Source organism: Mustela erminea, chromosome 7 (assembly GCF_009829155.1).
Source record: "Mustela erminea isolate mMusErm1 chromosome 7, mMusErm1.Pri, whole genome shotgun sequence".
NCBI classification, from domain to species: Eukaryota; Metazoa; Chordata; class Mammalia; order Carnivora; family Mustelidae; genus Mustela; species Mustela erminea.
The window spans coordinates 81,935,809-81,958,996 of NC_045620.1; the positions used below are offsets into that span (position 1 = coordinate 81,935,809).

The 23,188-nt window shown below is 37.1% G+C and overlaps 1 protein-coding gene across 13 annotated transcripts in view; it reads left to right on the forward strand.

Moving 5' to 3' along the window:
- EHBP1 (EH domain binding protein 1) overlaps positions 1–23,188 on the forward strand; it is a 367,874-nt gene that overhangs the window by 99,543 nt on the left and 245,143 nt on the right. For 12 of the 13 annotated variants that reach the window (XM_032353634.1, XM_032353639.1, XM_032353635.1 and 9 more), the window contains exons 4-5: positions 6,105–6,200; positions 11,280–11,333. In XM_032353634.1, the coding sequence (XP_032209525.1) occupies positions 6,105–6,200; positions 11,280–11,333 (150 nt within the window). Of the gene's footprint in view, positions 1–6,104; positions 6,201–11,279; positions 11,334–17,590; positions 17,673–23,188 lie in introns of those variants that run through there. The other variant, XM_032353645.1, reaches the window with a different exon arrangement.

Genomic DNA, 23,188 nt, shown 5'->3' on the forward strand with positions numbered 1-23,188 from the left:
AACAATTAAAAAAAAGAAAACAAATAAAGAAAATTATTTAAAAAATATACATATTCAATAAACTAGTTAAAAAACGTTAAAAAAGAAAAGGGTAAAAGTTTAAAAAACTTAGCGGAACAAAAAAAAATTTGAAAAAAAAAAAACCTCCACAAATTAAATTAACTGCAAGACTAATGAATCATGGGGAGAAAGCCATGAGTTCAGTGCTTTGCTTTCTCCTCCTCTGGAATTCCGCTGCTCTCCTTGGTATTGAACCTGTACTCCTTGGTAGGTGAACTTGGTCCTGGCTGGATTTCTTGTTGATCTGCTGGGGGAGGGACCTGTTGTAGTGATTCTCAAGTGTCTTTGCCCCCCGTTGGATTTGCACCACTCTTACCAGGGGCTGGGCTGAGTAATCTACTCGGGTTCGCTTTCCGGAGCTTTTGTTCCCTGAATGCTTTCCGTAGAGTTCCGGAGGACGGGAATGAAAATGACAGCCTCCTAGTCTCCAGCCCAGAGGAGCCGAGAGCTCAGGGCCCCACTCCTCAGTGCACCCTCAGAGAATAGCGCCCAATAACTCCCGTCTCCCTGGCCTCCTGCTGCGCTCCGAGCTCACCCAGGCTGCGACTGGTTCAAGGTAACCCCGAGCTGAGAGCTCACTCCTCGGCTCTGTCTCTGTAGCACGCTTCCCCGTTCTAATACCTACAAGCTCTGCGACACTCAGACATCCCCATCCTTCTGTGACCCTGCGGGACCTGAGGCCACGCTGACCCCGCGTGGGCTTCACCCCGGTTTAGCCTCCGGAGCGATGTCCCTCAGCGGAATAGTCTTAAAAGTCCTGATTTTGTGCTCCGTTGCTCCACCGCTTGCCGGGAGCCGGCCCCTCCTCCCATGGTCTGTCTTCCCGTCACTTTGGATTCACTTCTCCGTCAGTCCTACCTTTCAGAAAGTGGTTGATTTTCTGTTTCTAGAGTTGCTGTTCTTCTCTTTGATCTCCCATTGGATTTATAGTTGTTTGCAATGTTTAGATAAGATATCTAGCTGATCGCCTGCTACCTGATGTAGCCTCAGCCTGCTACTTCTCTGCCATCTTGACTCCTCCCCCTATAGCTGATATATCATTAGAATTCATTGCTAATTGATTTTTTATTGAGAAAGTAATTACCATGGTTAATTAACACAATAAGCAGCTTCCATGCCTCCTCTTCTTAAGTCATAGCATTTATAATAAAAGTTTTGTCAGGCTGCAGTTGATTTGTATATGCTTCAGTAAATTATTTTTCAATAAAATATAGGAAAGTAGGAAGCAGGGCAATTATGATAGTCCCCTATGATGGCAGAGTAGTATATTGCCTTTAATATGGTTTTCCAACTAGAAATTTAAGCTCATAGGGGTCGCCTGGGTGGCTCAGTCAGTTAAGGGGCTGCTTTTGGCTCAGGTCATGATCCCAGGGTTCTGGGATCAAGCCCTGCATCAGGCTCTCTGCTTTCCCCTCTCTTTCTGCCTGCTGCTCTGCCTACTTGTGCTCTCTTTCTGTGTGAAATAAATAAATAAAATCTTAAAAAAAAAAAAAAGAGATAGAGAGGAGAGAGAGAAAGAGAGGCAGGAAGAAATTTAAGCACACACAGAGATGGGAGAATTCCAAAGGGAAACCAGAGCTTTAAAAATCCTCCTCACAAGCTTTTTGATGATATTGCCACCTGTACTTCCTTCTTCTGTGGTTGTACTCCAGCCTTTTACAATGTGCTAGGATATCAGGATGGGGATGTACAGTTGCAGAGCCTTCCCGTAATGGCAACAACTCTAAGGTAACTTTATATGTGACATCTAAAGCATAAGGGAGGGTTTATGCATTTATTTTTTTTTAAGACTTTATTTATTTATTTATTTGATGGGGGCGGGGGAGAGAGGGAGAGAGGGAACACAAGCATGGGGAGTGGTAGAGGGAGAAGCAGGGGCCGCAGAATAGGGAGCCTGATGGGGGGCTGGGATCGTGGAGCCTGGATTATGGACCCTGGAATCATGACCTGAACCCAAGGCAGAAGCTTAATGACTGAGCCACCCAGGTGCCCTGGGTATATGCAGTTTTATAAATTGAAAATTATTTAACCACTGAAAACTATAAATTTTTAGTGAAATATTTTATTTTGTAGGAATCAGAAATAATAAGTGAATGTTTACTCTGTGTTTAGTACCACATTAGGTACAAGTTTTAGGGAAGGTATGACATGAAAAAATTAGAAAATAAGACATTTCATAGGGTTAAGGCCCTAAAATGAGAAATGTTACCTCTTTTCCTAGGTTTGCTTTGGCACATCAATCGATCTGTCATCTGATTAAAAAGTGAGAAAAATTGTATAAGGGAAGCTGGATAATGTGGCCTAATCCTTTGTACCATTATCTGTACTAAGATGCTGGCAAATAAAGAACTAACCTGCCTTTTCTAACTATACAAAGATGCAAGAATTCTTTCTGTTACTCTCAAGGAAAACCGATTATGGTTCTTGTAGTGATGATGTTTGCCAGTGTGATGTGCTTTTTTCTAATAGATCAAGGTCTTAAGAACCTCAATTAATGTCCCCATGGATTTGTACAATTAGATGTTTATTACCCATATTGGCCATTTTTACTCCATTTAGTGCTCACTCTTTATACCCATATTGGGCTTTTCATTTTTTTTTTTTCTTGAATTCTGTTTGAGGTGAAAGTTTTATTAGCTCCTTGAAAATGGGAGTACCTTTTCCTTTTTTTTTTCCCCCCATGTTTGCTGCTGTGTACATTCCTGGTTTCTTCTCCAGTAAAATTTACTTGGTTCTATTTTCTCCCTACTATATAATAATAAGCTAATATTATAAAACTGGTAGTGCCAGCTACTCAGCTGGACTAATTGATTTTGTTGCAGTGTCCTAACTTAGGTTGTAAAGTCTCTAAAAGGAATAATAAAGCCAGAGCTCTAACTGAGTTGGATGTTTCTTGCTGGGGAGAGAGAACCTGGGTAGAATGGTAAGAAAATGATAGCATGCTAGCAGCTTGGGAACTAGCACCCCTATATCTTTTTTTAATTAAAAAATTTTTTTAAACTTGTTAAGCAGATTGTATTTTTGTTTGTTGAGCAATCTAATTTCTGAGCTCCAAAACTAAGAATTGAAAGAGGTCATTTAGAAGACCAATGTTAGGGTACCTGAGGAAATTATCTGATATTACCATCTACTCTTAACCAGTTGTTAGATAGTCTCTGCATTCCCAGCTTTTCATCTCTGTATCATCCAATAAATGTTAAGACCTTGGGGATAGAAAACTCTTTTCTTGAATACTGTATGAGTCAGGGATAGAGCTGGGTATGATGTTGATTAGGTAAAGAAATCTGAACTTAGAAAACATGGAGGTGGTTCTCCTACTGATGGCTAGTATAGGTGCAGGCAAGCTGCTTTAATTGCTTTGATATCCTTATCTGGATTAGATCTCCTAAGGATATCTTCACGTTTAAAGTTCTTTGACGGTCATTTTTTCATTAAGAATTTTACAAAAATGGGGCACCTGGGTGGCTGAGTCAGTTGATGGTCCAGCTGTGGTTTGGGTCAGATCATGATCTCATGCGTCATGAGATTGAGCCCTAAGATAAGTTCTGAACTCAGTGGGGAGTTTGAAGAATCTCTCCCTCTGCCCCGCTCCCCACTTGCTCATATTCTTTCTTTCTCAAGTAAATATTTTTTTTTAAAGAATTTGATAAATATTTTATCTTTTCTGCTGTGGCTAATAAAGAAAGTTCGGTTATTATACTCCTCTTATGTTTTTCTTCTATGGGGAGGTTATGAAAATATAATGGTGGTGAGTTTGAAGAGATCAGAGGAATAGCCTGATGTACCATCACAGTACATGAGATGACACAGAATTGTCACAAATCTTCACAGACATTTATGACACAGAATTGTCATAAATCTTCAAGATTAAGTATGTAGAATATGTAAAGCAGGGTTTTGATTAAGGATTATCTAAAGTAAGCAAAAATTTACTTTTCAAAATGGAGCTTGTTTACTTTGTGGAGTCTTTGTTCTAGGATTGTCAGTAGGCGTGCTTCCATAAATAGGCAGAGGAATAGAGGAATCTCTGGAGATATTTTTTCATCAACAGCACTGAGCTCGTTGCCTTTGGGTATGGTATGCTAAGCCTGTTGTGGTGAATCTCTGCTTCCCGTTTCCTTACCTGAAGTTTTGTGATTGGAGGGCAATGGAGAGAGAATAGAGGGAGAATTATTGACAATTTATGGGTTGGAGTAGGGGGAATGCTGCTAAACCTGTATCTTATGCTGGTATTTTAACTAACAAGATAATAGTATGATTTGAATCGACATAAGTTTCCATGATCTTGATTCTTTTTCAGTTCCATTTCGTGGGTTCAGATCCAACTTCTGCCACTTACTTGCTGTGCGATCTTGGGCCAGTCTGTGCCTCAGTTTTCTCATCTGTGAAATTTGTTCCCTGGTATACATCTGCACTCATATAATTTCTTTCCTCTTATCGTGGAAGAATTGACTATTCTTCTGGCAAAGGCCAGTGTGTCTCCTTTCCTATCATTAAGGACATTATTCTAGCAATTCTTTCTCTTTTGCATCATTAAATTTTCCCCCTTAACTGGATATTTCCCATTAGCATTAAAATATTATTCTCTTATTAAAAAATTCTCTGACACTTTTTTACCACTAGCACCAGACTATTTTTCTCTTTCTCTTCCAGCAAAACACCTCAGAGGAATTGATTGTACTTGATATATTTAATTTCTTTTTTCCTGTTCTTTCTTGAACCCATTCCAATCCAATCAAGCATTTGCTCTCATAATTCCACTGAAACAGCTTTTGTGAAGTCAGTAATGGCTTCTGCTTTGTTAAATCCTATGTTTATTTCTCAGGCCTTGCTCTATCTAACTTGTCCTCAAGATTTGGCACAGATGATTGTTACCTTCTCCACGAAGCATTTTCTTCACTAGAGTTTCAGGATACCACGCACCTCTGTTTTTCCTTCTGCTGTACAAACCCTCTTTTGCTGAGTCCTCCTCATTTCTTGGACCTGTTAATGTTGTTCTCCAAGGTTCATTTCTTGAACATTTATATTCTCTAGCTGTACTCCTTCCCTTGGGATCATGTTCACTCTTAAGCTTTAAGTATTACCTGTGTGCTAATGATTCCCAGATTTATTATTCTAGGCACGTATAACCAACTGCCTATTCGAACATCTACACCTGAATATGTAATAAGCGTATATTCTTTTAGTTTCGATTTTTTATTTTGTTAGTTAATTTTCTTATCCATCTTTGGCTAGAAATGCCACCACAAATAAAGAACTATAGTGGTCGGGCGCCTGGGTGGCTCAGTGGGTTGAGCCGCTGCCTTCGGCTCAGGTCATGATCCCAGGGTCCTGGGATCGAGTCCCGCATCGGGCTCTCTGCTCAGCAGGGAGCCTGCTTCCTCCTCTCTCTCTCTCTGCCTGCCTCTATGCCTACTTGTGATCTCTCTCTGTCAAATAAATAAATAAAATCTTTAAAAAAAATAAAAATAAAAAAAAAAGAACTATAGTGGCGACTCCCAAATTTGGGGGGTCTTTAGGGAACCATGATAAACAAGATTTACAAGAAAAAAGAATTTGAAAATTATAAGTGCTAGAAATACTAATTCTATAAAACTGCTTTCTTCTTTACTTGCCCCAAATATTACAGATGAGTAGGAAATGAACTTAAATGCAAAGTATACAGTTTTTCCTTTCAAAAAGAATGAATTTGCCTTGAAGTGCCTAGATCACAAAATAATTCTAAAAAAATATTTCTCCTAATAAAATTTTTATCCAATCACAAATAATATTTTTTGAAAATATGAGATGCCTTACCTTTACATATTCTTTTATGTGGTGGTTGGGAGAGAGTGTTTTGGTTACAGATGGTAATCTATAGCTGTCATGTGATAAAATTGTCGTGGCCCAAGTTTAATGCTTGAGAAGTCTTATTTGACTAATCATTTTTGTTTCAAGGAGACTATAGATCTGATGGATAGTTTAATAGGGTTGATAAGTTTTTGTAAATTATTAACATTGCATTTCCTGTACTTATATTGAAGCCATTATTTCTGTTCTGGTAGGCTCATAGCTGGCAACCCGGAATAAAAAATCCATACCGTGGTGTTGTAGTGTGGCCTGTTCCTGAAAACATTGAAATCACTGTGACACTTTTTAAGGTAAGTTTCATTATTATTATATAGTCATAGTTCTAAATGACAGAATATTTCAGTATTCGTTGTTCTATATATTTTAGTCCAACCTGGTTCCTTGAGGTGCATTATATTTATGGATATAGCAATTTATAACAGTGCAGGGGCATCAGGGTATTTCATGGTTTATGAAGTCAGAATAATTCGGGAGCCCCTTTGAACTTGTTATAATTGAGATCTGTTAGAATACTTCTTTTATACTTATTACATTCTACCCCCAGGAAATTTTAAAGTGCTTCTTTGTGGAAAGCTGAGGTTTGTGGAATTTTTAGTCCTAAGCCTCATTTTGTTAGCCCTGTTTGACTAAATACAAAATATGTTTTAAAATTAGTATTCAAGGGGCGCCTGGGTAGCTCAGTTGGTTAAGTGGCTGGCTCTTGGTTTTGGCTTAGGTCATGATCTCAGGGTTGTGGGATCTAGTCCTGCATCAGGTTCTGTGCTCAGCAGGGAGTCTGCTTGAGATTCTCTCTCTCCCTCTCTTTTTGCCCCCCCCCCATCTCTCTCTTTCAAATCTATAAATAAATCTTTAAAATCAGAATTTGAGGGGTATTTTATTGATGTTAATATAAGAAGCTCTAAGTTGATTTTGGTAAATATTTTATTGATACTAATATTTTACAAATAGTATAGCTTAAAAGCAAAATTCTGGTTGTAAATTCAAAGGGCAGATCCCAAAACATAGCTGTGTATATACCTACCTGCCTGTTATATATACATACATGCTGTTTTCTTGAAGGTCTTCCATATTTCCTGAAACATTATAAAGTAGTTTCCACCAAGTCCTCATTAAGCACTAGAATCTTTACTTTCCTAACTAACCCCCTACCTGCTTCAAAAGAATGGTGGAGAAAAGTCTCATTTTAGCCTTTTTGAAAGTGATGAAATTAGAAAACAAATGCTTTATATCTTCCTTGAAGCATTCCAGTTGTATTGAAGTTACTTTTGCAGGACAGAAGGGATGAGACAGTACCTGCTCTTCCTTTTTTTTACCCTCCCAGAAGGCTCAGGGCCATCCTATAGCCCTTCAGCCAGCTATCCTAAAAGCCTGTTATTAAATCCCCATTATCCATATATCTCCTACTGGAATGATACAGTAAGCTTGATAGAGAGCAGCCAGATCTTTAACTCTCACAGTAACCCTAAAGTTGTGTAATTATTCCTGTGTACTATTGTTAAGAAAACTGAGACTAAGGAAGAAGGTCTCTTGCTAAGTCACAGTGATTTAGCCCTCTTTTTTCTTCTACACTGTATGACCTATTATTCCGTAGTAAAAACTACGGTGAACATAAATTACAACAGCAGGATCTCTGATATACTTGAGGAAGACTTTTAAGTAATCCCTTGAGTATTTTGATTTAGTTTGCTGTTTACATTGGGAAAGATGAAATGAGTGGACATAGTTTCACAACTTGAAAAAATGACAGAGAGTAAGGGGCTAGAATAGAGCTGATAAATAGTTGACAGGCATGTGTTTGGGAAAAGGATATGCACTATCTGAGTGATTCTGAGTTGAAAGTGGCTGTTGAAATGTAGTACTTGGAGGATTAAGAGGTAAGTTATTTTCAAGTACTGATGGGAATGTTGAGCATATCCTTATCATGGAACTTTTATGACTTCGAGTGTTAGTTTGTAGAAAAAGGCCCAAATACCCTTTTCTTCCCAGTTTGTTGTAGTAAACACCTCTGTTTAGTTGTGCTATTGAGGCAACCTTGTGATTATTTTAAATATTAAAAAAAAATTTCTGTGGCCATTTTTATCTTCCCAACCCTCCAAACTCCCCAGAATTCTAATAGAAAGGCAGAAAGGTAAAACAGCTTTTCCTTCTTACAGTGTAACTTTTAGATCTTGTTTTTTACAGCATTTAAAATATTCAAGTGGAAAACTTTTTCATGTTTTCCTTTTTCTTTTACTCATATTAAAGTTTCACAATTCATTTAATCTTGAAATTTGCAAGTAGGAGAGGATTGCTCTAAACCCTCTTGTCTGAAGTGTGGTGTGTGCTCAAAAAGAAAATGCTTTTATGAAAAGTTAGCATTATGTTTCATATTCCCATGACTTAGCCAGAAATTAATTTTTCTAGCCTGCTTGCCTGTTTTTGAAATTTGAATAGATTGGAAATAGCTATTTCTAGTTTAAAAAAAAAATCCTTTAGGTTTTTAAAAAGAAAAATGATTCTTAAGCCATTTTCAATTTTTCTCTTTACTGCAGCGGTGAGAAAGGAGACTCCAGAGGGTAGAAAGTAGGATACAGAGAAGACTTAATTGATTCAAGCTAGAAGCAATTTTCATTACAAATGTTTTTGTCTGGTCAATAATATAAATAGTTAATTGTGTAGCTATGCCATTTAAAAATGGCCTGAAAATGAATACTATTATTCCTCTTTTACAAGTTTTGATTGACTTTGCCCTATCAGATGTGTTCCTTGGTCCTGCTGAGATTATTCTTGTAAGAGAACATCATCTGTGTTTTTAAAAAAATGTTTCACCTGCTTTTAGAATTATGCATGTCATATGTAAGACACTGTTCAATATTTGTCAAATTATAGGATATAGTTATTAATAGATTCATTCCTCAAATATCCTTTTTTTTAATGATTTTATTTATTTGTTTGACAGAAATCACAAGTAGGCAGAGAGGCAGGCAGAGAGGGAAGGGGAGGCAGGCTCCCTGCTGAGCAGAGAGCCCAAAGTGAGGCTTGATCCCAGGACCCTGGGATCATGACCTGAGCCGAAGGCAGAGGCTTTAACCCACTGAGCCACCCAGGTGCCCCCATTCCTCAAATATTCTTGAGAGGCTGCTGTGTGCCTGATACTTTTCTAAGTTCTGGGGGACAATGTAGTAAAACTGGACCAACAGCATAGCCAAAAGTCAGACAGACCTGGAATCGTAACATTGTTTTACTACTTATTAATTGTTCACTGTGGAATGGTGCATCTTTTAGTTCTCAGGTTTCTGTTCTTTTAAATGGGAATAAAAACAGTACCTATTTCATAAGTTGCTGTGATGATGAAAACAACACAATAACTGGGGCAGAGTGTGTGCTCAGTAAGTATTTATTGTATTATTATTAACTATATTAGCTGTTCTGGATCTATGCTGCATTCCTCAGCAAAATGGGGGAAGGACAGGCAGGAAGGGTGGTAAGATGTCTCTTTCCTCTCAGCACTGTAGTACACTATATTACTTGGTCTCTAACATAGCACTGTTTGTGCCCTAAATCACTCATGGAAATGTTCCTTCAACCTTTATTTATAGTAATCTCTCTCCATAAACCTAGTTCATGGGCAGGACCAAGCTGAGTAAACAAGTATCAGGTAGAAATCTCTTCCTTACTTTCTCTTCTAGCTTCTCCTACTTCCCCCTGCCTATCACCACCAAAGAAACTCCTTCTCAGCAGATTTTTATCCTATTTGTGTGAATTTACTCATAGAACTAAATAGCCTTGCTACAGCTCAGAATCAGCCAGTTACCATGCTTTAAAGTGAAAAATAAGTAAATAAAGAAGTAACTAAGGAGTTTGGAATTTATCCTGTAGGTTGTAGGTATCATTAAAGAAATCTGAGTTGGTACTAACTTGGTCAGAATTGTGGTTTGGGAGAAATATTATGTGTATAAGATTGATTGGAGGGTAGAGAGACAGAGAGAATGTTAGAGTCACTTTTATCTTGAAATAGCTTAGGACCAAAACTCAAGTGTGGCAGTAGAAGCAAAAGGTTATTAATACACTAAAATGGAATTGATCATGAATAAGATACTTCTGTATGAGAAGCATGTGGGATCTGAGTCCCACTAGCAGAATAGCAGAGCCCATTTTCCATCTATGTGCACTTGCTCAATTTTAGAGTAGAATGTTGAGCCCAAAGCCTGCTTTATTTAAATATTCCCTTATTTTCAGTACCTCTATCCCTTTGCCTTCTCTACTATGTGGAGTTAAATTTGAATAAGTAAATGGACATGTTATGTGACCCCATAACTTTCCTTTTTATGTCTTACATTCTGTTGCCTTTTGCCTTTACTTAGTATCTATGGAAATCTTATATAATCCCACTTAGCCCAGGTGCTTTCTCTCTCATCAGGCTTTTCTGTTCATTCCTAGATGTGATGTGTTGTTTTCTAATCTGTGGCGAAACCATGTATTTCTTTCGTCATATTTATTTAGATTAGTTGTGTTTGTCTTCAAAGGCAAGGACAGCTATGTTTGAATTCATATAGCACATTTCCAGTTTCTTATAAGTACCAGATATGTGTTTGTAAAATAAATACTTAAATGTACCTTTTTTTCCTTTTTTAAATTTGCATTGGTTGGAGTATCCATTACCTTATCTCCCATTTCTGAGGCATCTTCAGGGCTGATGGGAGGGGAGGAAGGATGAAACAGCCATGCCAGTTTGCCATTTTGTGTAGATTATGGAGTCCCTTGGGGTGCTTTGAAATTACAGATGACTTCTGCAGAAGAAAACCTTTTCTCAAACTGTTAGTTTAAAAGTATAAAAGTATAAAACAAGATGAGGGCTTTATATGAGCATTTATATTGTATATTTTATAAAATTGCTTCTTAGGGGCACCTGGGTGGCTCAGTGGGTTAAAGCCTCTGGCTTCAGCTCAGGTCATGATCTCAGGGTCCTGGGATCGAGCCCTGCATCGGGCTCTCTGCTCAGCCGGAAGTCTGCTTCCTCCTCTCTCTCTGCCTGCCTCTCTGCCTACTTGTGATCTCTGTCAAATAAATAAATACAATCTTTAAAAAAAAAATTGCTTCTTAAATTCACTCACTAAATTATCTGTCTTTCTGATTAGGTTTCTTTTTTTCTTGTCATTGGTGCTAAGGTGGAAGAGGTATATGCATCAACATAAGTAAAATAGAGAATTTTTTAATATAAAATAAGGATTTAGGTTTGGAGAAATTGTGGAAGTTTCATCAGAGTAGGTTATTCTGCTTCTCCTTTTTAAAAGTTGGTAAAAGCTAAAAGCAAAGCTGTTTGTATGTTCTTGATTGGATTAATGGGTTTAAAGAAATATATCTCAACTTTGTATTTTGCTTTTTTACAGGATCCTCATGCAGAGGAATTTGAAGATAAAGAGTGGACATTCGTCATAGAAAATGTAAGCTAATAGCAAATATCATCACCTTTCACATTGTTTACTATATACAGTGTTAAAGTACACTAGCATTTTGGTGGTAAGAGAAATGTCGCCTTATGAAAATTAAATAGTGATTTGTAGCTTTTAGAAATTTTTTTTAGTTGAAGTGATAGCCAATAGCAGAATTATTTTTAAGAAGTACTTTTGTTAAAACGGTAAATGTAAAAATACTGAATTATATGTATACATTGTATTTGGTTTGGAGCTTGAGGTAGACTGTGTCTTACCCATCTTTCTATCTGTTTAGCATCTAGCATGCATGGTACTTCTCACATAACAAATGCTTATTTAATCATCTGTTGAACAAAATCATGAATGACCTTTGATATCTTTAAGAATAAAGTACATGCTTTAACTCTTTGGGTTGAGGAGTTCTAGACTGGTGCCTTAATATTCATGTTCAGTTGGGTCACCTGGGTGTCTCAGTTGGTTAAGGGTCTGCCTTTGGCTCAGGATCCTCAGATCGAGTCCCGTATGGGGCTTTCTGTTCAGCAGGGAGCCTGCTTCTCCCCCCACCTCTCTCCCTTACCCAACTGTGCTCACACTCTCTTGCTTTCTCTATTCAAATAAATAAATAAAATCTAAAATCATAAATAATCATCTTCAATTACTTTAAATATTGTTGAATCTCAAATGATTAACAGGCATAATATAGGTGTTCAGTAGATATTTTCAAATGGGGATTAGGGAAGATAGGCAATGAGAATATAGTGAATTAAGAAAGTGGGTTCTGGAGTCAGATAGACCTGATTTCAAGCCTTAACTCTGCTCTTATAAACTGTGATTGTGGTAAGTTTCTTAACTTCTCAGCCAAAAATTTATAGGGTTGTTTTGTGAATTAAATAGGTTCAGTGAATATTAGCTTTACCATTTATCATGTCATCATCATGATCACCATTAAAGTTCTAAAATAGATTTATTTTTTGTTTTTTATTTTTTTAAAGATTTTATTTATTCATTTGACACAGAGATCACAAGTATGCAGAGAGGCAGACAGAGAGAGAGGAGGAAGCAGGCTCCCTGCCGAGCAGAGAGCCCGATGCGGGGCTCGATCCCAGGACCCTAGGATCATGACCTGAGCCGAAAGCAGAGGCTTTAACCCACTGAGCCACCCAGGTGCCCCTAAAATAGATTTATAACAGAGTTATAACATGCTTTGGTTGTAGCATTTTCTTCCTTCCAGAGTCATTGTACAGCCTTTGTTGTATATCTCAGTGATGGAAGGAATACCACACTTTTTCTAGCAGTAGCTGGGCCATTTTTAGCCCAGGGGAGCTGGGAAGCTTGGGAAGATAGGTCCAAACTTAATAGGGGGTGTTCTGATGGCTGGATAGCAAACCAATGTAACTGTGTTGAATGTTCATACATGTTAACAATTCTGGCCTTTCTTAGGATAGAGGTGAACATTATTATGTTTGGAGGAGTAGTCATTGAAGTTTTAAAAACAAACTTAGACTTCTTGAAATTGATTACGGCTTAAAAAGCTAGCTTTCATTCTCATAAGATTTTACTTCTCCCCAGTGGATGGTCTCTCAGTTTTTAATACTCATGACTCAGTGATACATCTGAAGTCTCTTAGTTAACTGATGTGTTAAAGAGTTAGCCAATTAGATTTGGGTTGTAGTTGATGGTAAAAACTGTATTTGTCTAGAAAGTTGTTCTTATTACACAATGAAGATAGAGACATACCAGTTCCAAGTTTCTGAAGAATGGTATTATAAACTAATACACTGAAGGGAGCGTATAAGTCTCTTTTATAGCAAGAATAAACAGAATGTATTAAATGAATATTGTGAGGTGTGAGAAAGTTTAAAAATAACCTTGGGACTCTATGTAAACCTTTTCCTAGGTTACAGCTCCCCTCAGTGGTAAGTGGTAAAATTGACTCTTGTCTAGAGAAACAGTTCTTTCCCTAAGCAGTAACGTGTTACAATGTTGTATTCTACTCTACATTTTAAAAGTGCAGTGGGCTTCCGGATTAGTTTCAATATACGAAAATCTGGGCTTGAGTCTGTTGGTAAATTGCTCCGACACTAAAAAGGCATGTTCTCTGAATGGGAAATATTAATGGATCTTTCTTTTCTTTGCACTTTGTGTTACAACCCCATAGCCAATAAAAAAAAAAAAAAAAGTTTAATTTTTGTTTAATATATACCAGTAAAGCAGAGAATTCTCCAAAATAGATTACCATAACAGATTTGGTGGGTACTTACTGTATACTGGATACTGTGTAGAATGCTTGATATACCTTATCTCATTTACTCATTACAATAACACTGTCAGATATTAATAATCTTATTCTTATGAGTAAAGAAAATTAGATTTAGAGAGGCTAAGTAACTTGCTCAAGTTATATTGCTGCGAAATTAGGATTTTATCTAGTCTTGTCATTCTCCATGGCCTGTGCCCTTAACTTCTATGCAATAACTACCTCTCTTATTGATAAAGGTAGAAAGAAATAATTTGAAATTGTGGAGCCATGCAGAAGTTTTAGTCAGGCTTCCCTAGTGATAGACCTATGCGAGGTACATATATATAATATTAGTAGTAAAAGTAGTCTCTAATTATTGTACATATTCAATCTAAAAGTTATTGACTGCTTCTAGACATTACAAAATGGGGTTATAGAATTTATCAGTCCCCAGAATTCTGAATATCTTTTCTCAAAACAACTTTACTTCCCACTTTGTATAAATTGAGGTAATACTGTCTTCATTTTACTGGTTCTTTTGTTTCTGGTCACAGAAAGATTTCCTGATTGTTTCTGAGTTTTCTTCTTTGGATCAGAAGGCTACTTATAACACAGGTTCAAACTTTAGAGGTGATTTTATTACTGTTAGCTTTGTGACTTTGGATAAGTTATTTAATCCTTTATAGCCTCAGTATACTTAGGTATAAAATGATGGTATTAATGTCTACTCTGTAGATTATTGCAAATTAGAAATAATATATAAGAAGCATCTAGTTCAGTAAGGGGTAGCTATTTTTATAATGTTTTTTCTAGAGGACATGGAAAAATGTGAAGGAAGCCCTAGATTTCCAAACCTACTATTATAGGATTTTAGTTTTTTTACTCTTTTACACCACTTATGTCTCTCAGAAGTTCTAGACTTCATTATTATCTCAAGAAATGACAGAGCAACTTATAAATATCTCATTTGGGTTAAACTTAAACATATTTTTAATGTTTTGAAAATTTTTCAGCTTTTGATTTAGGACATCTTCCCCTTATAAATTGAAGCTAAAATTAAGGACCAGGTTGTTTTCTGAAATTAAAGAGGAGCTGGTAATTTGTTAATATCTACCCCTGGACCAGACAGTCTATGTTTGTGTTTATCTTTCCACAATATGATTATATGAATATACTTCAAAACAAATATAAATGAATGTTAAATTATCCTTTATTTTGGATTGTTTTCAATCCATTTCCATATTATTAGCACAGACCATCAAGATCAGATATCACAAAGCAACATGTTTCTTTTTTTTTTTTTTTTTTAAGATTTTATTTATTCATCTGACAGAGATCACAAATAGACTGAGAGGCAGGCAGCAAGAGAGGAAGGGAAGCAGGCTCCCTGACTAGCAGAGAGCCCAGTGCCGGGGATCCCAGGACCCTAGGATCATGACCTGAGCCGAAGGCAGAGGCTTTAACCCACTGAGCCACCCAGGCGCCCCTACATGTTTCTTTTTTTATCTACCATAATATAATAATGTGTGCCCACGCAGGCAATTGACACTGTGCGTCTTATTTTAATATGGAGCTATAATAGTTATATTTAGAAAACAATTTTATTTTCTTTCCTGGTGCTTTGTTATCCAACAAAAATCAGAACCAGTGTATTTGTAAATTATACGCATAAGTCATAGTTGTGAAAATTAAAAACTTTTATTCTTTAGATTCTTTTAGTTTTTGAGTGAGTCAAAAAATATGTATTGATGAAAAGCACCAATCCAGGTTGAATTATTAATTCAGTCAATCATTTTGCAAACATTTAATGTGAATTTTCTATATGCCTAGAATTTTGTTAATATTGAAGCTGCAAAATCACATAAGACATGCAGAATTTCATTGATTCTTAGATACATATTTTCCCCCACATTTTAACTTATCTGAAATTGGATCATCTTAAATTTTTGTTGTCCCATAATTATAATTGGTAGTGTTTTTTTCTTTCTTAGTGCTATATAAGATGATAGTGCATCATTTAAAAACCAGTGGAGACTTGTATTTGATGGTGTGAAGTATCCTGTCCTCCTGAAATTTATAAACTGTTATGGATATTGTATAATTAAAGAAATGCAAAGAAAAAAGATTGTTTTAGGAGATTATAAAGGAGGGCAGCATCAGGGAAGGGTTCCTGGAGGAAGTGGGTACAGAGCTTCATTCAAAAAAAAAAAATGGAGGGGCGCCTGGGTGGCTCAGTTGGTTAAGCAACTGCCTTTGGCTCAGGTCATGATCCTGGATCCCAGCTCCATGGGGAGTCTGCTTCTCCCTCTGACCTTCTCCCCTCTCATGGTCTCACTCACTGTCTCTCTCTCTCTCTCAAATAAATAAATAAAATTAAAAAAAAAATAAAAAAAATAATAAAAGAAATAAAAATTTAAAAAAAAATGGAGGGGTGCCTGGATGGCTCAGTTCATTGGGTGTATGACTCTTGATCAGGTCATGATCTCAGGATTGTGGAATTGAGCCCTGTGTCAGACTCCATGCTGAGCATGGAGCCTGCTTAAGATTCTCTCTCCTTTCCCTTTGTCCACTCCCTGCTTAAAAAAAAAAAAAGAATTAAAAAAAAAAAAAAAGGATTTATGTAAAAAAGAACTCCAGGCATAGAAAAGAAGGATCAGGTAAGGGCAAGAGAGATAGTGGTGAGTTTAGGATAGTATCTGTTCTTGATCAGATAATTGAGAGGAAGAGGGAAAAAAAAAAAAAAAACCAACAAAAAACGAAATCAACTAAAGCAAAACATGAATTTGTTGGTGGGAATGCAAGTTGGTGCAACCATTTTGGAAAACAGTGTGGAGATTCCTCAAGAAATTAAAAATAGAGCTTCCCTATTACCCTGCAATTGCACTACGGGGTATTTACCCCAAAGATACAGATGTAGTGAAAAGAAGGGCCATCTGTACCCCAATGTTTATAGCAGCAATGGCCATGGTTGCCAAACTGTGGAAAGAACAAGATGCCCTTCAACGGAGGAATGGATAAGGAAGATGTGGTCCATATACACTACGTATTATGCCTCCATCAGAAAGGATGAGTACCCAACTTTTGTAGCAACGTGCACGGGACTGGAGGAGATTATGCTGAGTGAAATAAGTCAAGCAGACAGAGTCAATTATCATATGGTTTCACTTATTTGTGGAGCATAACAAATAACATGGAGGACATGGGGAGATGGAGAGGAGAAGGGAGTTGAGGGAAATTGGAAGGGGAGGTGAACCATGAGAGACTATGGACTCTGAAAAACAACCTGAGGGTTTTTTTTTTTTTTTAAGATTTTTATTTATTTATTGGACAGAGATCACAAGTAGGCAAAGAGGCTGGCAGAGAGAGAGAGGAGAAAGCAGGCTCCCTGCTGAGCAGAGAGCCCGATGCGGGGCTCGATCTTAGGACCCTGTGATCATGACCTGAGCCGAAGGCAGAGGCTTTAACCCACTGAGCCACCCAGGTGCCTCCAACGTGAGGGTTTTGAAGAGGCAGGAGGTGGGAGGATGGGGGAGCCAGGTGGTGGGTATTAAGGAGGGCATGTATTGCATGGAGTACTGGGTGTGGTGCAAAAACAATGAATACTGTTACACTGAAAAGAAATTAAAAGAAAAAACAAGTGCACCAAACAGGAAAAACAAAAAACAAAAAAACACAAAACATGAACTACCCACCAAATATCAGTAGACCTCTATTTTTTAAAACCATTAACACAGGAAATTTAATATTAGGCATATGATTTACTTGAGGTGCTGTGTCCTCCTTAGAGGAGATGAAGAGGGTATCTTAATGTGTTTTCTTGGGGCCACCTATCCAGTCCTCCCACTATTTCTACCTGTGACTAATGAGATGGGCAGTTTGGCCATCATAATGCCTTTTTTATTTCCGTTTATTTGATATTACCTCCAGAAGCCATTTAAATAGATTGGGATATTAATTATGTTAATTCCAAGGCAGTACTATAAATCCTCCTCTGTTTTGTTTCTTTTGTTGAATTATATTGAACAAGATTGGTTGCACAACCAAACTCACCTGACAAGAATACCATTACACCAAGAGTAGAGATGATATAATCGCTCAAACAATACAAGGTAAACAGTATAAAATCACGGTGTTTCTGACCTCATTAATTTTAAGTTTGAATTTTCCTCTGAAATCAAGTCAATCTCTTGATCTCACAAAGTTGTAGTCTGATAAGTTACCTCTGTTTTTTCTTTCAGAAGAAAAAATACATAATAAATGCTTCTATTTTCCTCTAAATAAGTTTTCAGCCAAGGGATCTCACTCCAATGGCTAGGTAAAGACTGGCTATTTTTATAGGAACTGTAGCTTGCAGTTTCTTCCATTTAAACTGGTATAGCTTCTTCAGGAACTCCAGACTGGGATTATTTTTTCAGCACCCTCAAAACCCTTAGGAACTCATGAATACTGAAGTTCCAAAGCGTGAATAATACATAGAAGAATACTACAACCCACATGGCACAAAAATAAGAAGTTTCTCCTCCCCCATGTAATCTATACAACAATTTATAATTTAAGTATCAATAAGAGATGGCCTGGCTTTTTTTAGGCTAGGACTTTTGCCATAGTATAGTCAGTTGTACTTATAGCCTACCTATTAATATTCCACCACACAGAAATGTGACCCAGTTAATTTCCTTGAATCTAATTAGTCCCTGTTGACCTTCCTTCTGTGTGGAAGTGACACTGAGAGGGTGGGGAGGAGGTTCAAACTTCCACTAGGAACAACTCTGCTTTTTGTTCCTCTGTTAACCCAATAACTAGAGTGGTTTGGTCGGTAATGCCTATATATGTGTTCACTGTATTATATACTATATATACCCCATGTTTAAAAATCTCAACTTAAGTTTTTAAAATTATTTCAAATGTACACTAAAGTAGCAAGAATAATATGATGGATCTCTGTGTACCTACCTCTCAGCTTTAGGAATCGTATTTTGCCAAACTTACTTCATCAGTCTTTCCACTTTTCTTTACCAGATAATTCAAAGAAAATCTCAGATACTGTATCATTTTTGATATAAATAATGAAGGCCACTTTTGATTACCGTTAGTTTAGAAGCTTGCTAAAAGATACTGGTGTGTCAGAAAAGGTGATCTACCTACAAGTGAAAAAAAATATTTTTGGTGGGGGGCAAGCTTCCTTTTAGATGATTTTTCTTATCTGGTAGGCCTGTGGTTCAAAATTATTTTGTCCTTGAAAAGTGGAATTTTTGTACTTATTTCCACATAGAAAATATTTAACTTAATAATAGAAACAACAGAGCTTCCCTTCCATATCCCTCAGAATTAAACTCCTGCATTTGGAATAGGAAACTCGTAGTTGAGACAGGCTTTACCTGGTCTTCTAATTATCCTGTCAACTTGCTTTTGTATGTGATTATGTGACTAGTGCCTGGCTGGCTGTGTAAATTAGATAGGGTATTCTACATATGGCTAGTTAAATGAAGTTTTGTCAGCTAGCTCACTCTCAGTTTGTTCAAATTTCAGAAAAAGTCTGTATATATACATTTTTTTTCCTGCTTAGTTTTTCTCATTTAATGTTAAATATTTAATGTGGTGTTCTAGTTGAGCAATCTTTCACATTGTACTTCTGGAATAAAATTTCATATCCTTTATTCTCAAATGACCCTTTGGCTTTAAAGAAAATAGTGGAGAAATGTTTGTTTCACGTAAAAGGGAAGTATGCCCAAGAATGGTTATATGTGCCTAGAACCTGTCAGAATCCTCAAAATTATAAGATTCTTGTGTAACTATTGGTTTAAATACTTAATTTTCCATTTTCATTTTGCTTAACGTCTGTATTCTTTTTGTCAGTTATCTGTCAATTTTATTAGAGCTTATTAATTAGAAGAAAGCAAGTTTTTCATTTTCACCTTCTCCATCCTAAAATTCTTGACATAGGAGGGGGGCACAGATGGATTAAAATCTAAAGTCAACTGTACTGTATTTATCTATGTATAATGCAAGAGGTCCTAAGTTAAAATTGTAAATAAACTACTGCATGTTAAATAATTTATTTCATATTGTAGTTTACTTTGTGAACTGTCTTAAGGAAGACAGTTCCTTAAGAAAGGGTTTTATTTTACAGCAATGAAGCACTGTTTTTATACCATTACAATGTTGATGCTATTAAATAGTCTTTTTCTTTTTTCTTTTTTCCATTATGGTTTTTTTTTTTAATTCCACTTGCTTTATTCATATTTCTTTTTTTTTTTAATAAACATATAATGTATTTTTTATCCCTGGGGGTACAGGTGTGTGAATCACCAGGTTTACACACTTCACAGCACTCACCATAGCACATACCCTCCCCAATGTCCATAACCCCACCCCCCTCTCCCAAACCCCCTCCCCCCAGCAACCCTCAGTTTGTTATGTGAGATTAAGAGTCACTTATGGTTTGTCTCCCTCCCAATCCCATCTTGTTTCATTCATTCTTCTCCTACCCCCTTAACCCCCCATGTTGCATCTCTACTTCCTCATATCAGGGAAACAGTTGTCTTTCTCCGATTGACTTATTTCACTAAGCATGATACCCTCTAGTTCCATCCACGTCATCACGAAATGGCAAGATTTCATTTCTTTTGATGGCTGCATAGTATTCCATTGTGTATAGTTACCACATCTTCTTTATCCATTCATCTGTTGATGGACATCTAGGTTCATTCCATAGTTTGGCTATTGTAGACATTGCTGCTATAAACATTCGGGTGCACGTGCCCCTTTGGATCACTACGTCTGTATCTTTAGGGTAAATACCCAGTAGTGCAATTGCTGGGTCGTAGGGTAGTTCTATTTTCAACATTTTGAGGAACCTCCAAGCTGTTTTTCAGAGTAGTTGCACCAGCTTGCATTCCCACCATCAGTGTAGGAGGGTTCCCCTTTCTCCACATCCTCGCCAGCATCTGTCTTTTCCTGACTTGTTGATTTTAGCCATTCTGACTGGTGTGAGGTGATATCTCATTGTGGTTTTGATTTGTATTTCCCTGATGCGGATTGATGTGGAGCACTTTTCCATGTGTCTGTTGGCCATCTGGATGCTTCTTTGCAGAAATGTCTGTTCATGTCCTCTGCCCATTTCTTGATTGGATTCTTTGTTCTTTGGGTGTTGAATTTGCTAAGTTCTTTATAGATTTTGGACACTAGCCCTTTATCTGATATTTCGTTTGCAAATATCTTCTCCCATTCTGTCATTTGTCTTTTGGTTTTGTTCACGGTCTCCTTTGCTGTGCAAAAGCTTTTGATCTTGATGAAATCCCAATAGTTCATTTTTGCCCTTGCTTCCCTTGCCTTTGGCAATGTTCCTAGGAAGATGTTGCTGAGGTTGAGGTCCAAGAGGTTGCTGCCTATGTTCTCCTCAAGGATTTTGATGGATTCCTTTCTCACATTGAGGTCCTTTTTCCATTTTGAGTCTATTTTCGTGTGTGGTGTAAGGAAATGGTCCAATTTCATTTTTCTGCATGTGGCTGTCCAATTTTCCCAACACCATTTATTGAAGAGGCTGTCTTTTTTCCATTGGACATTCCTTCCTGCTTTGTCGAAGATTAGTTGACCATAGAGTTGAGGGTCTATTTCTGGGCTCTCTATTCTGTTCCATTGATCTATGTGTCTGTTTTTGTGCCAATACCATGCTGTCTTGATGATGACAGCTTTGTAATAGAGCTTGAAGTCCGGAATTGTGATTCCACCAGCTTTGGCTTTCTTTTTCAATATTCCTTTGGCTATTCGAGGTCTTTTCTGGTTCCATATGAATTTTAGCGTTATTTGTTCCAATTCTTTGAAAAAGATGGATGGTACTTTGATAGGAATTGCATTAAATGTGTAGATTGCTTTAGGTAGCATAGACATTTTCACAATATTTGTTCTTCCAGTCCAGGAGCATGGAACATTTTTCCATTTCTTTGTGTCTTCCTCAATTTCATTCATGAGTACTTTATAGTTTTCTGAGTGTAGATTCTTAGAGCCTTGGGTGCAGTTGTAAATGGGATTGACTCCTTAATTTCTCTTTCTTCTGTCTTGTTGTTGGTGTAGAGAAATGCAGCTGATTTCTGTGCATTGACTTTATATCCTGACACTTTACTGAATTCCTGTACAAGTTCTAGCAGTTTTGGAGTGGAGTCTTTTGGGTTTTCCACATATAATATTCATATCATCTGTGATGAGTGATAGTTTGACGACTTTGTTTTCCAATTTGGATGCCTTTACTTTCTTTTTGTTGCTATTGAATAGTCTTTTTGGTCGATTTTCTGATATTTATTTATTTCTATTTTTTGCCGATTTATTTATTTATTTATTTGAGAGAGACCCCAAGTAGACAGAGAGGCAGGCAGAGAGAGAGGAAGGGAAGCAGACTCCCTGCTGAGCAGAGAGCCTGATTCTGGGCTCAATCCCAGGACCCTGGGATCATGACCTGAGCCAAAGGCAGAAGCTTTAATCCACTGAGCCACCCAGGCACCCCCGATACTTACTTATTATGTGAAGCTTCATCTTACTGATGTTAATCATACCTTACAAATCAAGCAAATAGAGCAGTAAAATAAAATTTTATTGAAGTCTTAATACTTACAGTTGCTTATTTATTTACCATCTTGATTAAATGGGTACTGTGTGGCAGATATTTGATAGTTATTTAGAGTGTAATAGTGAAAAAGATGCAGACCCTGACTCTAGGTATCCTACAGTCTAGACACAGATGATCAGGCAATGACTAAGATAGGACTATGTATAGGTCATTGCACGTGCACATGGAGAGCATATCTAACCCCAGTCTTGGTGGGCGATGGGAAGCCTTCTAATGAAAGTGATTTGTAAGTTGAAACCTAAAAGATAAAGGTTTTCCAATTCTTCATCTGTAACCTCAAAATTCAGAATCTCTACTACCTAAAGACATTAAATTTTTAAAATTTGGTTCAAAGTCATTTGGTGACGAAACTTGTCCTGACCTGAAGTGAAGCTGTTTGTAATATTTATTCCATTTACTGTGATTGGTTAGTCATTTTGCTGCAGAAATATATATGTTTTCCTATGAGTGCTGTCAGACCTCCTTGGGAGTGTTGCTGTAATTTAGGCATTGTAATACAGGCACAGGCACTGTATTGCCTAAAATCAATATAAGAGATTTCAGATAAAAGATTAAGTACTTCTGATAGCTGCAGGGAATTTAGAGAATGCTTCAGGTGGTTGGATTAGCTTGAGCAGAGGCAAGAGATACTGTGGCTCCTCTGTGAAACAGCATATAGTTCAGTAGATTACTTTCTAGAATATTTAATTTTTTAAAATATTGTTTAGGAGCTTCTGGCTAGCTCAGTCAGAGCAGCATGAGAGTCTTGATCTTGGGGTAGTGAGCCCCGCATTAGGCGTAGAGTTTACCTTAAAAAATATTGGTTGCTTTTTCTAGGGTTATAGTAATTTGTAACCATTTAGTTGAGTTTTATAATATTGAAGGAGTTAAAGAATTGACTGTATACTTGCCGTGAAACTACAGATTTACATGGTTCACCTGGTGGGTTAATGGTGGTAAAGGAAAGAAGTGTTGATGTTGTTGGTTTTAAATTAGGATTCACTGCTTTAAAGTAATTCATGT